We start from the raw sequence: 21,844 nt of genomic DNA, 5'->3' as shown, positions 1-21,844 counted from the left end.
TTGGCCGGTGGGGGAGGTGTGGCCGTCACCTCCTTGATTTCACTGTGGGTTTTATTTGAGTTTTATTTCCCTGATCAACTCCTGGGACAAGCCAGCCTGTTATTTCTCCAGCCCTAGTCCCTCCTTCACACTAAGAGAGGAGCAGAGGAGAGTATCGGACTTTACGCTGTTTTACGAAGAGCAAGAAGGGGCTGCACTCCCCCCCCTCCACTCCCTTTGGCACAGAACGCTCAGTTTAATGTCTCTGATTTCTCAATCGTTCCGGAGTCATCAAAGGACGGGAGCACGTGCCAAATAAAATATTTGGAGAAGCGGGCGACCCGCGGGCAGACAGGAGACACGCCGGCCCGGGGAAGAGCGGAAGCACCTGGTGCCACAGGGCGGCAGGGGTGCATCCCTGTTGCTTGGTTACGGTAACCCAGGGAGATTTAGGTGGCCACAACGTGAAATTCTAGAAGCCCTAGAGATTCAAACACTGACAGATGCTGAGGGGTCAGTGCCAACCAAAATCACGCCACCTCACCCCAGGGGGTTCAACCTGAAGCTCTGGAGAGCCACGGAGTCTGCAGCCTTTTGCTTTATCCTTTTCATTTATTCAGGCAATTTAGGCCTTGGTGTGCGGACTCTTTAGCCAATCAATGACTTAATGAATGAATGAATCACTCAAAGGAAACAAACCAGTATGACCAGCATGCACTGTGGCCCTCCATGTCTGGAGCCTGACACCTCTCTACTGTATCTAAGACACTTTGTGCCCTCACTCTAATTTTCACAACACAACTGATGGGACACCCAGTGCAGCTCTGGTTCTCTAGCAGATATCCAGTTTCAGTTTGGGGGGGGGGGGGATGGGGGGGAGGACAGGCTGTACTTTTATACCACTCTCCAGGAAGCCGTCAAACACAAGAACCTGACGGCACAACAAACAGATTGTGCTGCGTGTGCTGAAATCAAACTTCCGAGATGACACCGGTTTAAACGCAGGCATAAATCAGGCAGACGCTAATAATGGAAACTATTAAAACAATTCAGAAAGAGTAAATCATTACGCGCGGAGCCTAGAGCCGTTTGACGGGTGATTTACTTGCAGAGTGACAGTCGCACAATTTATTTCACATACTTACAGTTCGCTGGAAACCTGCACTTCAGCGAACAGTCACGTGACCTAGACCAGGATTCTCTCTCTATCTGAGATCTTTGGAAACCGGTCTGTCGGGAAAGGATAACGCCTCTGAATGAAATATGTCGGCTACGATCCTCAGTTCTCCTCAGCCACCGTTCTTCTCGGAACTAAGCAGGGGGCGAGGCTTCCGGTGCCCGACCCTTAACTTCTCAGGCCGTGTTCAAGGATGTTTTATGAGCCCACAAACATCTTCACAAGACGGTGCAGTCAGAATGTCTCCCCCCGGGCACGTGTCCTTTCCTGTATGTAGCTGTAAAGTTCTCACGCGGGTGTGACGTTCCTCTTTTCCGTTCCGACCGAAAACCCTACCCGCTCGAAGCCGACCCAAACGCAACTCAAGGGTCTGAAAGACTGACCCGAGCCTGACCTGCCCCCATCTAAACTGTTCTCCGATCCGCGGAAGACATGCAGCAATACGGGCAGCCGAAAAGGACCTCGAGGAATGTTCCGGACAAGGCCACGCTTCAATCATATTTCTTACAGATACCTGCAATAAGGACGATGGGGCCATCTGTCTCGCCAGTAATGAGATGGAGAGAGAGCACTTAAACACATAAGTGGAATTCCTGCACGGTGACTGAGGCTGGTGTTGGGCAATCGGAAGGGGCCCGGAAATGGGAGGGTGTGTGCGTGTGTGTGTATGTGTGTGCGCGCGTTCGTGTGTGGGGTGTGTATGTGTGTGCGCGTGTGTGTGCAGTGTGTGTGCGCACGTGCCAGTGTGTGTGTGTGTATGTATGTGCGCGCGTTTGTGTGTGGGGTGTGTGTGTGTATGTGTGCAGTGTGTGTGCGCACGTGCAAGTGTGTGTGCTTGTGTGTGTGTGCGTGCACGTGGTGTGTGTGTGCGTGTGTGATGCGTGTGATGTGTGTAGGTGCATGCGTGCACGTATGCATGCGTGCTTACGTGTGCGTGTGTGTCCGTGTTGGAGATGACAGGGCTGTGCTAATGGCTGCCCTTGGGCCAGACAGACACATTCTCTGGCCTTGGTTTGAGTCTGGCTCGGCCCAGCCAGCCTTCAGCATTCCAGGGTCGGGACTCGAACAACAACGCACCCCCCCATCAGTGCACTGAACTCTCATCTTAACTAAATGAACATGCAATGCAGAATAACATGTTTTTTTAAACTTGTTAACAAGCAATATTGACTTTACCACTGAATGGCAGGGTAGTTAAAAGGAACACCATCTTATAAAAAATAAATAAGTGAGTGTGTGCATGTGTGTGAGAGACAGAGAGAGGAAGAATAAGTGTGCGTGCAAGTGAGCGTATGACGAGTGAGCGAGAGAGGGTGTGTGTGAGAGAGAGAGAGAGAGAGAGAGTGGGTGTGTGTGAGAGAGAGAGAGAGAGAGAGAGCACTTCTTTCAGCTTTCTTCATATAAGGAACAGATTGTTGAGGTCTTACACTGCTGCTCCTAGCGTGAAAATAATATACACCTCAATCTAAAATACCCAGGTAATTATGGATATGAAAGGTTATACAATGTGAAAATTTTAGTAGTGTAAGTTATACTGGAAATGGATCCCTGCTAAGAACATTATTAACACAATGTGATAGAAAGTATGAGTGTAATCAATCACCTGAAAAAAAGAGGAGATTCCATTGTGAGTTTGACACGAGAGAGAGAGAAAGAGAGAGGGAGAGAGAGGGAAAAGAGTTGGGTGTCAGTCATGTCAGATCTCTATATAACTGACACACCCAGAGAGACCCTGTTTGTGCAGTGGAGCAGTTATGCAGTCAGCATGCACTGTATAAACACACACACAGGCAGCCCATTGTGGGCCAGGGTAAGACCGGTGTGGCTGACAGGGGATTGTGGGGAACAGAGGGGCCGCTTTGCATAGCAAATCCCACAGGACCAGGACAGGACAGGACAGGCCAGGCCGGCCGAATGATCCCCCCCTCCCAATCCCCCCCCCACTCCCCGGTGTGGGAGGAGATCCGCAGACCTCCTGCACCATCAGGACTCAGTAACAGATCTCTTCCTGGGCTGTGATACGCAAACAAAAAAACAACCCCTGACCACACAATGCACCTGAGGTCAAGCCAAGACTCAACCGGGTTCCATCCCCAGGTAGGACACTGCCCTCGTACCCCTATCTGAGCACAGCCGCTCCAGATAACAGCACCTCTCTTTGTCCTTCTAAAAGGACATGAGGTCATTTAAACTGATCTAAAGCCATGCGTGGCAGAGTACTGCACTGTACCTGTACTGACTGTAAGGAACTGCACAAGCTAAAGGCCACACTGTGCCCTCTGTGCGTGGAATTAATGGCAGCTTAGGAGTTTTCAGATCTCAGGGGATGACAAACCCCCCCCCCTCCCCCCCTCTCTCTTACTGAGCCTCAGGGCACAGGCAGGCAGGAAGGCCAGGACTGGAAAGACTGGTTCCAGAGGACAGTCTCAGGCGCTGCGCAGGTGTCATGGTTCTCCTGAGCGTGGTGACGACCACGCCCCCCTCTGCAGATCCCGCGGGCAGACAGCGCAGTGCACGGCACACGCGTATCACTCTAGTCACGCAAAGCACACGCACGTCACGCAAAGCACACGCACGTCACGCAAAGCACACGCACGTCACGCAAAGCACACGCACGTCACGCAAAGCACACGCATGTCTCTCCTCACGCACAGCACACGCACGTCCCTCTCAGGTACGAAACACAGATTGGAAACACCTGACTGGAGAAGGGTTCCGCTCACGCACCATTTTTGTTTTCCAAAAAAAAGGAGGAGGTACAGGCACCCAATGCAAAAGCCCTCGAATCCCTAAACTTCCCCAAAATTACCCAAATCAGCCACATTTCAATGTCCTGTAGCTGTCAAGTCTTCTTAGAAAGGCAAACATTTGTTAGTCTGGCATCATGTGATGGCTAGCAGGTTTGCTTTAGCTTATGATAATTCTCAAGAGATGCTCCTTGGTTCACCACCTTTCATTTCAACTCTGAACCTGAGCCTTGGGTCACATGGGAATGGATAAATGTGTCTGCGTCATTATCTCGTGTGAATAACAGGACAGCCATAACTGCACAGGAAATAAAGCTCTCTGGGATGAGAAGGACTCAATGGGACATGACACGTCCTGCCTCAGTCTGCATTCAAGAAACAAGAGGAGGATTATCAACACATTTCTAAATGATGGGAGCCCGGAATGTTCTGCAGAAGAGAAGCGCTTTGGACTCTGCAGCATTATGGGAATGTCCTACGTTTGGCTGGCATGTCTTACCACAGGCTTACCGCGACTCGTCAAAGACAGTCCAACGAAAACAAGGCAAAAAGTTGGGCAGCGTTTGATTGGGCAAAACAAAAACCACAGGCTCTACATAGCAACTCTGAGGTTTTACGGCGACAAAACAAACTGGGTTTCGTCCGCAAACAAATTCTTGAAGTTGAAGGAAAGCGGTTTCGTTTTTATGAGAGGCTAATTGCTCTCCGAGCTGCCATTAGCCCCAGACAGCGGGCTTCTGTGGAACAAAACAAGCTACAGAGGACTCTGGCTGCCCTTTCTCTACATTCACTTCATACTATATCAACATCTACAAACACAAAACAAAATTACTGAACACATGTACCTTCATTCTGGAAATAATATACATAGATCACTCACACACACACACACACACACACACACACACACACACTATGAATCTGTAGTGTTCAGCCAAGCTTCGACCAAAAGAACCTACAGATGGTCAGATATGAAATCTGAAGCTAAAACAGTAGCAGCGTCATGTTGTTTTCTAAAGGAAACCCAGAAGAGTAAAAAATATACATCCTCCAATACAGGCTGGAGTAGAACAAAATCAGACAGACGGCATGTTTGTTTTGTCCACTGTGGTCACACATCAAAAGGAGGTGGAGCCAAAGTGACCTAAAATGGAGGGAGAGGCTGATGCCCGTCCACAGGCACGCTCTGAGACTGTGGGGGGGGGGGGGGGGGGGGGGGGGGGCTCATATCCTCCCCACCACATGGAAAACTGTCTGACATCTCTACCTGAATAGAAGAATGAGGTACACATATTCTGCTCTGCAGTCTTATGTCAACAGAACCGGGGCATGCAGAAACAAAAGGAACGCCCTCGTCATGCCCAGACATTTACTCATTTCCATTCACACCGCCAGGTTTGAGAAAATAATACATCTGACTGAAAAGAAATCGCTGCTGTTTATTTTACATATTTTTCAGGGACCGAACCGTGACAGCTGACACAATGGCACGAGGTACCACTTCACCCTCAAACATTCAGACTATATTCACACAGCGTATGCTTCCACTCACAAACCCAAACTCTGCATTCGGTTCACATACAGCCGCACACTCACACACACCGCATGTGCACTTTACTACACATACCTGAATAGCAGGGATGCCATGTTTTATGCTCTCAAACAGCACATTCACATAAAACTCACACTAACAGCTCTATTTGCTTACTTCAAACAAGACGAAGTGCACATATACACACATGCAAACACCCAAACGTAAGTGCACGCACACAGGTGTGGAAGCGTGCACATGCATACACATGCGTGAGCATACATGCGCGCCTGTCTACTAGGTCTCCTCTTTTGGGAGAGACTTCCTGAGGGCTCTTCAGGAACTCCAGGATTCCTCTACAGAGAGGCAGTTAGAGGTGTGAGTGGTGGGGGGGGGGGGGGGTGGATTGGGCCGTGGGAAGAGGCTCTATCCGGTGAGACAGAGTTGGGAACATTCCTACAAACACAGGTTATGTTGTTACAACACGCAACACCGGGGGAGGGGGGGGGGGGGGCATTCTGATCCATGCCTTCTCCATGACAACCGAGTCAAAGATGTAGGGGTTTGATAGGCAAAAAAAAGCCGGTCGGACAGACAGACATACATCTTTCTCCCTCACTCCCTCGTTCATGTGCTAACTACACACGTTATGACTCTTTACTTTCACAAAGCAGTACGCTGAACCGAGTCTTCCCACTGTACCAGTGTGCTCAGGAGGGTCTGGCCTGTGCCACACAGCGCTGTTTAAAATGGGGAACGTGGGGCTCCTAAAGTCACACCCTCTGACCCTGGCCTGGGGGTTCTGTGGGCAGCGGGGTCCAGTGGGAGGGAGGCGTCACACCCCACTGGGTAAAACCCAACTTGACCGGACACCAGCCGACGCTCGACAGTACCGCAGTCCGTTAGGGGGAAAAAGGGCGCGGCCCAGCAGGAGGTTCGCAAAGTTAGATGAAGCGATGGTGGGCACGTGCCGTAGTGCGCCCTCTCAAACCGACGGGAGACGGCGCGGTCCCACAATCGCCAACAAAGAGCTCATAAAGACGGAGAACAGCGCCCCCCCATGGCACCACTGTGCAAAGCCACCCGCTGGTCACTGATGTCACCGGGGTTGGGCACACGAATCACTAGCATAACGCAGCCCCGCCGCTCAAAACGCCGCCGGCTCGCGGCTGCTTTTCTCCTGTGGCGGTGGAGCGCCCGCGGGCCGGGGCAGCCAGCTATCTGCAGACGGACTAAATAAACCGCGGCTCAATAAACCAACTCCTCCCGTCTTCCGCTCCCGCCGAGCGTGTGCGAGCGAGCGATAGAGAGAGCGAGCCCCGCGCGTTTATTATCCCAACCCCACGCGCCTGAGCCCGGCTCTGCGCGGCGGTTCCACAGGAAGCGCCAACACCCAGCAACCTTTTCACAAAATGGCTGTTGTTTTTTCTGCCACATTAAGCTATCGAGCGGGTACTTTTCACTGGGAGCAAGCAGTCCCTCACTGCTCATGAAACCCAACACTGGACAGGAATGGGGGGGGTGTGTGTGAGGGGGGGTGGGGAGGCGGGAGCTGCTCGAAATCCATCCCTGTGGTTTCCCTGCTGTGACAACGGGTGGGGGTGAGAATACAAAATGCCTCCTTTTTTTTTCAACAGATGTTTTTTTCCCCCCCCAAGCCATGCCACTGTAATACTACAGTTACAAATAATAATGATTTAATCCAGAGGAAATGCAGAGCCAGACTTGCACAGGTCTGACACATAAAGGCTGTAATCTGCTGTGCAGAGATGGGTTGATAAAAGGGAAAGGGGCGTGTCTGCAGGCTGGCCTCACAGTGGGAGGGGCCCTGACTGTAAACTAAAGGAGGTATGAGGTTTCATACAAAAACACACACACACACACCCACAAACACACACAGACACACACACACACACACACACAGCCACAGCCACACACACAAAGACACGCTCGCACACATCCGCACACACAAAAACACACAGACACAGTTTTTCCTTTATTTGCTCAGTGGACGCCCTTTACCAGGAACTCTTTAACAGTATTCATTTACTTACAACTTGCATGTCGCCCACTTACACAGTTGGATCTTTATGTAAGGGATCCATGTAAAATTACCTCACTCTCGGGTACAATGGCAGTGCCACACCAGGAAATCCAATATGCCACCGTCAGGTGGAAAGCCCGATCCCTAAACCGCTGGCTATATTACACACACCTGCGCCCACAGGTGTGTATAATGTATAAATACAATCTTCTATTTGATTAGTTTTACCCTCCTGCTATGATCAAACACTCCAGTTCAGGCTGAGTGATTTTTGAGTATCTGTTTTTGTCAAGCTCTGTGAGATTTAACAGCGTCAGCGCTGCTCAATGTTGTTTTTTGATTATATGATACACACTGGTTGCAAGCAGGCCAGGAGTGGGGCTAATTAGGTAGCGCGCTTCTGTCAGTCAGGCGCAAAGCCACAGAAAAAGCAGATCCCCTCAAGCTATCAGCTAATGCCCAAATGGCCCAGTCATGTTTAAAACACTATTCATACTACAGCAGCACAGAAGCGCAACCACTCCAGCCGCTTGAAGCAACAGTAGACCAAAAGCACTACAAACTACTGACCTGTGTTCTAGACTGTCTCTGCAAGACAGATACAGGTTAAGGTGTGATGTGGTTCAGCAAGGTTCTGTCAGTACAAACGGGGTGACAGATATTTACTTTGTGCTCACTCAAAGAATGTAACCTAGGGCCACTACTGTACTGTGCGGGAGATTATCTTGGAAGAGTGAATTCTAGGGTGTCTTTAAAAACGTTTTGTTTTTTTGATGCAGGAATTTGTGGATAGTGGAGATCCACAATCCCATTCGCTAACCCCACAGAACCAAGAGGGGAAACCCACTCACTAATCCCACAGAACCAAGAGGGCAAACCCATTCACTAACCCCACAGCACCAAGAGGGCAATCCCATTCACTAATCCCACAGAACCAAGAGGGCAATCCCACTCACTAACCCCGGTACCTTTGTGGTGGCGGTGGGGGAAGGGGGCATATGGAGGCTGGAACGAGGCGGCTGCAGAGGGCTGCTGTCTGCTACGCAGGTGTGTGAGCATTCCAGAAAGGTGCCAACTTCCAACTGTTTATTTCCCTTCCCCCGCCAGCGCCGTCACATGGCTTCCAAACCAGAGACGTGCCCCAGGATCAGAATACCATCACAAAATTCCTTCGAGCAAAACACAGACCGGCTGCCTCAATCGTGATCGTGACTGGCGTCTCGAGTTTCCCCCGTCCGTGTTGACTGGAAACACGGAGAGGCTGTATACACAACACGGCCAATCAGAGCCCAGAACACAGCGTCTGGGTCAAGGTGTTTGGCCCGTCCCAACACTGACCCTGAAACGATGGGCTTTGGGGAGGGTGAACAAGAGTTTGCCCCTCCTCCACTTCCTCTGTGAGACAAACCAGAGTCGCAATCAAGTCCTTTTTAATCCTGCACATTAATTGATGAAATATGCTTTACAGATCCTAAACATAATGAAATATCATCACATTTTATTGCAGTATTCTGGAAATATGGCATTTAGGGGTGTACCATTTTAAATGAGTCCAAATGTGCAATGCAGTACCGACAGGCAGCTGGAGACAGTACAGTAGGTTTCTCAGCTGCCCCTCCCCTGCCTTCTCATTGGACGGATTCCATGCCCCCTACCGCTCCAAAGTCAGAGAGGCAGCGTTCCCGTTGTGTAACATAACTGCCCCATGTCAAGTTGTGCCGTGGAGCACTGTCACCTAAACAAACAGCATTCCTCAGCGGTTCAAGACCGCGACTTATCAGCTGACCCTGCGGCGGTGCCGTGAAGCGAAGCCACGGCGCGTGTGACGCTATCCCCCACTAGGGGGCGCGATCGCGGGTTAAACCGCGCTTTGGGGGCGTGCAGAGCGAGCTGCACCTTTCAGAGCAGGCCCAAAATTTCGCCCGCGCTCCTCTACCGCGAGCTTGCGGTGTCTCCGGAGCCCGGTCCACAGAAAGAATAATAATCTCAGACCACCAATCAGCATTTCTGCCTTTTATGACCTCGCTGTCAGAACCCCGGGAGGGCGGCAGCACCGGAGCACGGGCACGGCTTGCGAGCTTGTCTGCGGTTTCTATGGTTACCCCGGCCGAGGCCGAACATGCCGTTCTGGACGCTGGGACCCGGGCCTCTCGCCCGCCCCCTAGGGGCCGAGGGGGTCATAAACCGTGTGCTTTCAGAGTCGAGTCACATGACCGCGGTGCCCCCCCCACAGGGAAGCGGTGTGTGTGTGTGTGTGTCCAAACGCGTGGCTTTCACATGCAGTCCTGAGACAGAAAGCACAAGTGTGGTAATTGCATGCCTCAGAGGGTGTCATTATTAACACTATAATCATGGGGGCGTGTCCAGAGAAGCCTGTAGCACATCTGTGGCACGATTGGCTGATCCCTTCGCCCTGAAGCCAATCCAAACCGAGAGTGCAGACAGCCCACTGTAAATGTAACGTGCAATTCCAGACAAACTGGTGTTCGGCCATAGTACGCAAGTAATTGTTATTAAAGGGAAATTCACACCTGCGAATGATACGTATTTATGGCATGTTTTGTGTAGAAGATAAGTCCATTATATAATCAGTTCATTAAATAATCTATGTGCCAGTCATGTAAAAAATCCAGCCCTACCCGATCCAGCAGTGTGGCAGAAACTGGGAATGAAAACTTGTGCACACACGGTCCATGGGGCACCAGTGGTAGCCCTGCCTTGCCAAGACCACAAACAGTCAAACAGTCAAACAGTCAAACAGAAAGGCAGGGGCGGGGAATAGATGGCTTTCGCAATCTAGAAATCTGGTTAGGACACAATAACACATGATGCAAGCGAGCGACCGCTCGGCCGAGTCGCATTCCTGCGTCTAACAGCCATTTTGTTTGCTCAACCCAAACGTCACTGGAGTTGAAGTGGAGCGTTAAGAGGACAGCACGCCTGTGACTAAGGTCTTATCTGGTCTGGAGGCGCCATTTTCCAACCAGCTGCTGTCATTACAGGCTGCCTCAAGGGTGCACATTAGCCCACGTACACCGTACACAAGCCTACGTGCGCAGGAGCAACACCCACGTAAAAAGACTGGCAGTGGAGCGGAGAGACAAACAAGCCTAAAAGTAAACACGGGAGCCCTTTGCAAATGGGCTGCTAGCCAGGCCCGCTCTGCGAATGCACTGTGTGTGCCATTAGCACGAGTCACTGGCATGAGCCTTTAGCAGGAGCAACTAGTACTTAGCACGAGCCGCTAACACAAGCCATTAGCACGAGTCACTGGCATGAGCTTTTAGCACCAGTCACTAGCATGAGCACCTAGCACGAGCCGCTAGCACGAGCAGTTAGCACGTGTCACTAGCACGACCAGTTAGCACGACCCGTTAGCACGCATCACTAGCACGAGCCATTAGCACAAGTCTCTTTCCTCCTGGTGTGGGCCCTGCGCTCAGCTGAGGCCAGCGCAGCCATGCTACATGCCTGCATTCATATTTTAGCGCCGGAGTCATGTGCCTGAAAAACAAATGAAGGGCGTCAGACTCACCTGCTGACTACAGCGGTTTGCAACTTCACAACACGTAAATAAGCACAGACGCCAGACACTAACACAAAACACACACAAGACAGCAGTTTGCTGGAGGGAGAAAATAAGAAAATACAAATAGAATAAAAAAACAAATACTCAATGATTAATTTACACTGCACTACAATGTGATCAATACAACACTAAACCCTGCTTTGCCATTGTTTAGTACTCAGCCAGCAACCATGTTCTGTTGCAGAGAGCAACACATCACAGCAAACCCAACTAGAAGTGCCTCGACAGAGCATCTCTGCAACAATAGGACTGAAATTAGTCCAGTTATTATATATATATATAATAGTATTTGTGAATAATAGAAAAGAAATGCAATTCAGTGCATGAATTGAATTTCCCATGAACTGCCCCGGCCTCATCAGCATTAAAACCTGGATCCAGAAACATGGAGAGTGTCTATATGTTTTAGGCCCAACAGTGAGGCTTCTGAAGCCCGATCGGCAGCGTAAGAAAGGCTCCTCTGCTTCGGCTGACGTCACCCTCGATGAAGAGTTGATGCTCAGCCTGCTCGGAGGCCGCACGGACAAACGACGCTAGCTGATGCTACGCATTGCACAGATAAACAGGATCATCCATCACACTGGCACACAGTGGAGCTGCACTCTAATTATGTAGCCTTCTGTTTTTTTCTACTTGACATGCTAAGAAATGTGCTCCAGTCAGTGAGACCTTTGTTTTTTCCAGAGGACTTGGAAACTCTAATTTAGAGGACACATCAACAGTATGCTCATTATTTCTAAGCACCACCTAGTACAATTATATTCATGAGGAAAAATATCAAAAATGATAACTCAAGCTTTCATCCCCAAACCTCTCACAAGCTTACACTTTCAAACTACCAAAATGTCAGGTTGTATTTTTAGAGGGTTATTTAACCTGTTGATTTGCTAAAACTAGAGATAGCTGAGGACTGAACAACAAAAAGATTTGTGAAAGAAAAATCAGTGTGAAAACCTGACACTCAAATGATACCACGATTTAACTGCTTAACATTTAACACTATCCAGGGCCAAACTGCACATACTTTTTATACCGCTAGATACGCAACGCTGCGGTCTCATGGTCCGACTACATTTTTTTCATGCCGAGAAGCAGCCTGGCATTTTCACAATGCCCCCTTACTGAAGCAGTCAGCAATTACAAAAATCTGACGAGCACATGTGAACAACAGCTTATTACAGTAGCTATTCCGGCTGCCACAGATAAATTCTTACCTAACTAGGCATTACAATACTTCCTATATTACAGGCATGTAGCAGACGCTCTTATCCAGAGCGACTTGCACAACTTTTTTTTTCCCCCACACCATTTGCGGTTGAACAGAACTGACCGTGATCTTTAAGTGGTCACCCTGCAAAAAACTGTCTACCTGAGACCTGCACTACCCATCTTAAACCTGAACCTTCGCTCAACCACTTGACAGCAGTGTCCTTTGTAGCTTTCTGAGCACACATCTTAAGATCATAATTCTACACAGCTAAACTCCAGCGTTCCTGAGGCATCCAAGCCGTACAAGAACATGCCAACCAAAAGAAATGAATAAACGTTTTGAACCCAGGGCACACGATGAAGTGCTCTTGGCAAGTGAGAGAAAATAGCCGGCTCTCCAGAGCCAGGGAGGACTGTGAATCCACTGTGAGCGACGGGGTCAGGGCCTCTCCACAGCAGCCCACAGTTTGTCATAGTGGTCAGAGAGCTGAAGCTATAATGAGAGGGTTCAGACACTGCCGTCATACCGATGGACAGGGTAAATATATCCTGCTGCATCGCCTGCTCTGGCTAAGTGTGTCTGCACGGAAAAATAAATAATATACGGAGCTACTGTAAGAATATTCCATAATCAAAACCATCAGACTATTGTTTTGTTAGTGTGGCCATTAAAGTTGAGATACGGAGCGTGTAGTCAAATCCAACACAGGCCTGGGACAGGAGACTGATGGGGGGGGGGGACAGTAACTGCCACTAAGAAGCAGGAAACGGGGTTTTGCCCGAGGACGGGGACTGCTGGTGGAATGCTGGGGACCGTAGTGAAGGGGCATAAAGGAGGGCAAAGCAAAGTGCAAACAGATTTAGTGATCAAAGGAGCAAGGTGGAAAAGTGCTGAGAGAGGAGCTGCTTTCTGCGGGTGTTACACGAGGCTGAGCCGATACTCAGCTTGATTTTTAACCCTTCAGCTGCTCACTTATCTTTCCACAGCGGTGTTTGCACTGATATACCGAGAGGCTCAGAGCCCAATGAGGAGAGACACTCTGTTCAGTACACCTCCCGATGATCACACACACACACACACGCTCATGTACACACACACGCTCGCACGCACACACACACACACACACACACACACTACCCGAAACAAAAGTTTGCAAAGGGAGAGGCACAGAAAAGTCCCGAATGCTTCACCTTAAAAATTCTTATCCAGTTTAATTTTTTGGACCATCATACTGCATCAAAACATAATGTGCTGTTATCATGCCAACAGCAGAATATCATATTACCTAAATGTCACTTAAATGTCAGACACTGCAGAAAGAAAATACAGACACAATGAAAAGTTTTTTCCATCGATGGTAAACTGTCAAAGCGAGCACACATTTGTTAATCCTCTTGAACAGGAGTTCAGCTGACCGAGAAAACACATCACTCTGTAATATTTACACAGTCAGAAAAACAATCCATTTTACTGAGGTTGAGGAGGGACAGACACACTGTTTACAGCCTTACTGATGCGGCTGCTCTGCACTACCCAGAGTGAGCGGCCAGAGAGATATTTAACATAAATAGCTAAAAAACAAACGTTTTTAATAACTAGCCATACAGTATTTTATTTTTATTTATGGTTTAGCTGCTTTGGCAACACTATGTCCTGTCCCTAACATGAGAAATTCCAAGCCTTACTAAAAGATTCACCTGTAGCGACAAATCAAACAGTTCAACTCGCCGATTTCCCCTATCGCCACAAACGATGGAACACCACAGCAAATTCAAATCAAACGACCCGTTTTATAACAACACAATATATTTATAGTGAACTTCAGAGGGCCGCGTTCATAAAACATTTACTACAGTGTACACAAGTGCGTGCCTGCAGAGATAAAGCGGTTACTTCACAAAGGTTTCGGTTAATTTTCCAACAGGTTCCTGCAGGAGTCAATGATTATTTTATAAGGCTAATCCGGCAGACCTGTTCCTCCCTGTTCCTGTGTAGGGGGATGCCAGGCAGGGGTGAAGGGGAGAGGGTACGGGATCTGCTGGGAGGGAGCGGACACGGGTGCGCGGTCTGTCAGGCGCGGACTCCACACGTCACTGATCGCTCAACTCTGACTGTGCAGAGAGGGGTGTGTGTGTGTGGGGTGGGGGGGGGGCTCTCCGGCAAGGCATCACATTCCTGGCACTTTGACAGCGAGCGAGGTCGTCGCGGTGGATTTCCTCTGAAGGATTAGGCCTGTATCCAATGCAGCACAGCCTGGAGCGTCTCAGCACACGCAGAGCGAGGAGAGCGAGGGCTTCTGGCTTTGAGACGTGCTGGGGCAAAGAGCGCGTTGCACATTCAGATCCAATCAAACCGTGGCATGAAGAACGCTCCGTTGACATAAGCGACATAAGACTGCCAGCTGACGTAAGAAGTGCCATAAGATTGCCGGTTTACATAAGAAGTGCCAAAGGACTCTATAAGTTGGCATTAAAGTGCCATACTGTAAGACCGTCAGTTGACATATGAAGTGACATAAGACTGTCAGCTGACACAAGTGACATAACACTGTCGACTGAAATATGAAGTGCCATAAGACTGCCAGTTGACATAGGTGCCCTAAGGCTCCTGCCTGCAGCACACGCAGTGCAGCCCTCCTGAAAGTGAGCTGCACAGCTGCAGGAGCGAGTACAAGCGACACAGCGTCTTTACGATTCACATTAGCCTTTCAAATCAGGAGAAAAAGTAGAAACGGGGGAACAAAATGACTGCCTCCTCCCCTGCACACAAAAAAAATCATCCTGGGGGGGAACTGTTACGTGAGGGATGCTGCGTGCAAGAAGATTTGCACAAGGATTTGCCTTCCAAAAGGATCTGACAGTTCCATGAACACAATGGTGGCCGTGCCTATCGGGGGAGCGGGTCAGATTGGGGGGCCTATGGGGGGGGGAAGGCTTTCAAGGGAAGGGAGCTGGAGGACCTGTCGGAGGAGTAGGGGGCTCTTATGGGGAAGTGGCTAGGATGGGGGGGCCCAACGTGGCGAGTGGGTAGGATAGGGGTGCCTTGTGTGTAGTGTGGATAGGACGGGGGGCCCAATGTGGGGAGTGGGTAAGATGATGGGGCCTATGGGAGAGTTGGTAAGATAGGGGGTCCTGTGTGGGTAGGATTGGGGTGCACTACGTGGGGAGTGGGTAGGATGGGGGGGAGGTTCCTATGTGGGGAGGGGGTGGGGGCTGCAGGTTGGATTAGCAAAGCAGTGGGAGTAAGAAGCCAGACATGCAGCAAGGTGATAAAGCATGAAAGTCAGTCAGGGATAAATCAGGCTCATACACCTGCGCACATTCTCCACCGTTTGGGGCACGCTCACAGGCCTTAGAAACGGTTGGCCGGTCTGTCGGCGGATGTGTTGCATCTTGCCGCGTTGCAAGGGGAGAGAGAAACTGATACAAAGAGAGCGCCAGAGAGAAAAGAGAGAGAAGAGAAAGAGAAGAGAGAGAGGCAGCTTTAAGTCAGCGGTAAGGAATTGGCCCGGGGCAGCCAGACTGGCTTTTCCAGTGCGTCTCAGTCGAGGCGCAGATCTCCCTCAGAGATTAGAGCCGACGCGCTAAGGAGATACTGGAGCGCTGAGGGGGATGACTGACGTGCTGGAGAGACGACTGACGCTGCAAAGAGGACTGATGTACTGGGGAAATTACTGACACGCTAAAGAGATGACTGACATGCCGGGGGAAATGACTGACACGCTCGGAAAGACGACTGACACGCTGCGAAGACGACTGACGTGCTGGAAACGACTGGCACACTGAAGAGATGACTGATGTGGTGAGGAGGATGACTGGGAGATGACCGAGGCACTTTGAAGATGACCGACGCAATGGGGAGATGACTGACAGGCTGGGGAAATGACTGATGCTCAGGGGAGATGACTGACAGCAGGATGGACAGTGACACTGATCGCCAAGGATGAGCTGATCAGGGGAAGAGCAACCGGATCAGCCTCAAGAGTCAACTTTTTAGTGTAAGGTCTAATGAGTGCAGTACACTACATCACTGCCTGTTAGTGGATACTCCCGTACAGAGCTAGTTACATTTTTAAATACAACCCCCTTACAGTGCTGGGTATTTACAGAAGCAGTTCAGCTTCAGTACCTGGCTCAAGGGTACAATGGCACTGCCCCACCTGGGAATGTAACACTCAACCTCGGAGGTGCATGCCAAGCTGCCTAAACTTTATGCTACACTGGAGTAGCTGTTAAATCACCACATAACCTCACCCGCTCAAAGAGAAAAAACACACTGGAGGTACTTAGGCAAAGGGGGGGAAAAAAAGCTAAAATAATCTGACCATGAACTGTGTGTTATCACAGGAACCAATCGATGGGTTCTGCATGTACCTGTAGATATCAGTCTCATCAAACAGCCCCTTTGTGAAGCCACTTTGCGAAATCCCATTTGTCCTCCGGGTCTCTGAGTCCCATACCAAAGATTACGGGACTGCAGTTTCAAAACCGCTGTTGTTCCATTGTGCTTTCACTCTGGGGCCAGGCAGGAAGCCTCCACACAACCTTGTGCTAACATCCATACTACCCTTCATATTACAAATCACGACACATGACTGAAGCCTTTCCCAATCACAAGTTCAACCTTCCAGCCCCACACTGGCACTGACCGGGAGCAGCTTTTTGGGGCGTGCGCCCTTGACCCCCTGCGGTTACTCATTACTCTGAGCTCCGCACAGCCGTGGAGAGGGCGACCGGTTTGACTGGCTGGCAGCCGTCCTTATTGACAGAACCTGAATTTCTGCACCTCCCCCCCTCAAGCTGAAAGGCTGCTGTAAATTAATCAGCAACCAGGCACCGGGAGAGGCTGATCGGTTACTCTCGACAGGGCCAGTTTTTTCACATAACGGGGAGAAGCAATAACCATGTGACAGGCCATCACTCAGGAGTCACACACACACACATACACACACGCACACACACAAGTACGCAACGCCGAGGCCTAATCGCTTTCCGCGCGAGTCTGAGACGCGAGCGCTTCGGCGAACGCGACGTCTCCTTTCGAAACGGGAGGAAGTCGAGCCGCCGCCCGAGGCCGTCCAAATACTGCCTCTGTGCGCACGAACGTCTTCAGGACAGCAGCCTTTTCCAGCGAAACCGAACCGCACGCTAAAGGGGCACCCGTACAGACGCGAAATGCGAGAAGTACGCAGCTGTGTGCGGAGATCTTCGGCGGGCCAAACTCCGCAAAGAGAGGTGGAGCAGAGAGAACGAGCCACATCCGCACACCGCGAGTGGGGCCAGGGAGCCGCGTGTGGGAGCTGTGCTGGGTTACCATTCCCGTGGGCTCTGCTCTCTCATGAGGCACCGTGTGGGACCTAATCCAAACACACACACACGCGCACACACAGAGACACACACACACACCGTACCGTACACGCGCGTGCACACACAGTCAAACACACTCACATACAAACACACACACACACGCACTGTACCGTACACGCGCACACACAGACACACAAACACACACACTGTACCGCACACGCGCGTGTACACACAGTCACACACACTCACATACAAACACACACACACGCACTGTACCGTACACGCGCACACACAGACACACAAACACACACACTGTACCGCACACGCGCGTGTACACACAGTCACACACACTCACATACAAACACACACACACGCACTGTACCGTACACGCGCACACACAGACACACAAAGACACACACACTGTACCGCACACGCGCGTGTACACACAGTCACACACACTCACATACTCACAAACACACACTCTCGCACGCATGCACACACGCGCAACACACAGACACATACACATATGCACTTACATGCGCAAACATGCACACACACACACACACACATATCCAGCCACAGGTGATCTGCTTCCATGATGCAAAAAGGATCTCCCTTTGCCCGTAACCAATGTCTGCACAATCCTATCCGGCGGGGGGGGGAACAAGCTACCCTTCCCACCATGACACCCCCCGCCAAAACAGCACAATAAGAGCAGACCAGGTGAAAGCAGAGAGAAGCTGAATATGCAAAGTGTAGCGCAAAGTGCTGAAGTACCCGGTGAGGAGCGCACAGCGCCTCTGCCAGACGCAGTGATTGAGACGCGGGAGAGAGAGAGAGAGAGAGAGAGAGAGAGAAAGAGAAAGAGAGGGACAGAGAGAGAGAGAGAGGGAGAGCGAGAGAAAGAGAGAGAGGGAGAGAAAGAGAGAGGGGGAGGGGGGGAGAGAGAGATGGAGGAGAGAGAGAGAGAGAGAGAGGGAGAGAAAGAGAGAGAGAGAGAGAGAGAGCGAGAGGGAGAGTGAGAGAGAGAGAGAGAGGGAGAGAGGGACAGAGAGAGAGACAGAGGGACAGAGAGAGGGAGAGACCCGCGGCCGAGCGCTCACTCACCCTGCAGCTGTTTGAAGCGCCCCTCCAGGATGTTGGAGTACTGCGCCTGGTTGATGAAGGCGGCCGGGGAGAGGCAGGGCTCGCCGGTCCTGTCCAGCTCCATGCTGCGCCGCGGGTCCCCCGATCCGTTCGCCACTTTCCCGCGTTTCCCCTTCCCCGTCCGACCCGCGTGAAAAGCTCGGCGGGAATCCGCCCCGGAGCGGAGAGGCTCCTCTTCCTCAGTTCCAGCGAAGTCCGGCTCCGCGCGTTCTCCCCCCCCCCACTCCCTCCTGCCCTCTGTGAACTGGGACCTCTCTCTACTGATGTGTGAAAGCAAACAGAACCATGCCGCTCGCGCTCAATGCGCTGCGCCCCCGACCCCTCTCCCTCTCACTCTTTCCGGAAGGGTTCGCGCCTGGAGGGAAGGGAGGAAAGGGGAAAGACAAATCAAGGCCCGGCGCGTCTATCTTCCTTTCTTTCCTTCTTTCGTTCCCTCCTCTTTTCCTTTCTTCTCAAGTCTTCTCCGCTCACTCCTGGTCTCTCCTCGGAGCGTATGTGAGCGCGGTTAGCGCTCTTTGCAAAGCCACAGGCTGCTTCTCCCACTCGAGCGTGCTCTGACCCGGCCCTCCTCTGTAAACTCCCGCGTGAAACCACCGAAACCGCTCCTCTTCCTCTCCCTCTCCCTCTCCGCAGGACGAGGAGCCGCAGTCCGACCGCTCGGCAAACAAAGTTCACCGCTCGCTCTCCGAGTTTGCTCATTAGCATAAGGTGTGCTCCGGGGGGAGGAGGGGAGAGGGGAGGGGAGGAGACGTGGGGCTGTACCATTCTGAAAGGTGTTACGGGGAGAGGTCAGGAGCAGCCAGTTTGTACCACTCTGTAAATTCCATGGGGGGGTGTGGTGCATGGGTAAGTGTAGAAGATACGGGGAAAGAAAAGTTCTCCTCTGCAGGGTACTATAAGCTGGTGAAGACAGACAGAAAGACTTAAAAAACTTGCTGAGGTTTCAGCAGTAGTTCATTCCTGTTTACACATTGAGAGGAGCTGGTCAGACTAGCAGATCCTTCTCAAAGCCCTGCTGCCAGCAATTCAATACAGCAAAACGGTAGAAATCAGAGTTATTATCCAATGCAGTTTCACTCAAATAGACAAACTTTAGTAAGTGTCTGTATGTTCCACTGAATCCTACTGTTTACTGCACAAAGAGTTCAGCCGCACAGTATAAACAGCTCAGCGGGTAATCTGCTGTTTACCAGGGAGTGACTGACCTCTGCATCAGTCCAAGCCACAGAGATATGCGCGCATACACACAACAACACACACACAGACGCACAAAAAAAAACACAAACACACACACACGCACGTATGCACACACACACACACACAAAAAACATACACACACACGCACAGACGCACAAAAAAAAACACAAACACACACGCGCACGTATGCACACACACAAAAAACCAACACACATGCACAGACACACAAAAAAACACAAATGCACAGACACACGCGCATGCACGCACGCACATACGTACACAGACACATACCTACACACACACACGCATGCACGCACACACACACAGGCACACACACACACAGGCGCGCACACACACAGGCGCGCACAAACACACACACAGGCGCGCACACACACACACACACAGTTGGTGACCGGGACCACATACAGACTTTAGCAACGCTAACTGCAATGGTGCAAGACTGCTGTTTCTGAGACTCCAGAGAGGGCCCCAGGCCAAATGTCTGTTTTTACTAGGAGACACAGCAGCTACCTGCAGTGAGCACTGCGCAGCCCTAATGAAGCACAGACCACGCCAGGCTTTCATTAAAACCTCCAATAAACCACACAAATTCAGCCCACATTTAGCCCCTATGAAAGCTCTAATGAGTCTGATGTGATCACTATTGAAAGTAGGCGTGTGCAGGCTGCAAACATAGGCCGTTTAACAGCCAAGATCTTCAAGTGTATCGGGTGCTTCAACAACTGCTTTCGCAAGAATCAAAGAGCCACAATTCCACTTCTGACAAGTTGGGAAAACATTCACACCGTGATAATATCCACTTGTAGAAATAACTATAGAACCCTGAGGTGGCAAAATTTACTACGACTTGCTGATTTTTCAAAACTCACGTCAGTCCCGATTCCAATCATTTTGGAAAGGGCAACCATAGTGCACTTACACAGCGCATCATCTACCATTTACAGTATGAATACACTAGCACTGTTATCACAGTTTGCCGTTTTTCTCTTAATGACAGCCAACAAAACATACATATTCTTCTGTAGTTAGTAATAAAACTGAAGAGATTCATTCAATGAGGGCAGCATGCAGCAAGGCAAACTACTGTAATATCCACCTCATATGTGAGGTCTACAGAAACAAAAGGTCTGATATTATGGACGTAGTTTTGCGTAATACTCTTTCTACTTTCTAAATGTTCTACAGAGAACAGTTGGTTTAGCCAGAATGAGACGTGGGGACTGGTACTTGGGCGCTCTTATGCAACGCTGGGACTGAGGTCCATGGATGTGTGCTGAGGGGCCATGGTGCTGGGCCTGCTCTGTGGCCTGTAATTTAAGGCCGGCGTAATTACGTGCTCCTGCGTGAGCTCCTAAGGCAGCGGGCTTCCCAGCAGAGCCTTAACACCGCGCACCCATGGCAGCAGTGAAGAATCATGGAGCAGCCTTACTACAGGCCAGCTTCCTACAGGCTAGCATCCTACAGGGCAGTGTCCTACAGGCTAGCATCCTACAGGGCAGTGTCCTACAGGCCAGCTTCCTACAGGCTAGCATCCTACAGGGCAGTGTCCTACAGGCCAGCTTCCTACAGGCTAGCATCCTACAGGGCAGTGTCCTACAGGCCAGCTTCCTACAGGCCAGCTTCCTACAGACCAGTGTCCTACAGACCAGCTTCCTACAGACCAGCTTCCTGCAGGCAAGCTTCCTGTAGGTCAGCTGCCTACAGGCCAGCTTCCTACAGGGCAGTGTCCTACAGACCAGCTTCCAACAGGCCAGCTTCCTACAGACCAGCTTCCTACAGGCCAGCTTCCTACAGGCCAACTTCCTACAGAACAGCTTCCCGCAGACCAGCTTCCTACAGGCCAGTTTCCTGTAAGTCAGCTTCCTACTGGCCAGCTTCCTGTAAGTCAGCTTCCTAC

The 21,844-nt window shown here is 50.7% G+C and overlaps 1 protein-coding gene across 5 annotated transcripts in view; it reads right to left on the bottom strand.

The window, feature by feature from the left end:
* Positions 1 to 21,844, bottom strand: part of LOC118222918 (spectrin beta chain, non-erythrocytic 1-like) — a 75,165-nt gene that overhangs the window by 30,233 nt on the left and 23,088 nt on the right. For 2 of the 5 annotated variants that reach the window (XM_035408853.1, XM_035408854.1), the window contains exon 1: positions 18,691 to 19,427. The exons of 2 other annotated variants lie outside the window; for them this stretch is intronic. In XM_035408853.1, the coding sequence (XP_035264744.1) occupies positions 18,691 to 18,793 (103 nt within the window). In that variant the 5' untranslated portion in view covers positions 18,794 to 19,427. Of the gene's footprint in view, positions 1 to 18,690; positions 19,428 to 21,844 lie in introns of those variants that run through there. One more of the 5 variants, XM_035408855.1, reaches the window with a different exon arrangement.

This window comes from Anguilla anguilla, chromosome 3, assembly GCF_013347855.1.
Source record: "Anguilla anguilla isolate fAngAng1 chromosome 3, fAngAng1.pri, whole genome shotgun sequence".
In the NCBI taxonomy this organism is placed as follows: Eukaryota; Metazoa; Chordata; class Actinopteri; order Anguilliformes; family Anguillidae; genus Anguilla; species Anguilla anguilla.
The sequence above is the reverse complement of the archived record's forward strand: the minus strand, read 5'-3'. Positions and strand labels throughout refer to the sequence as shown.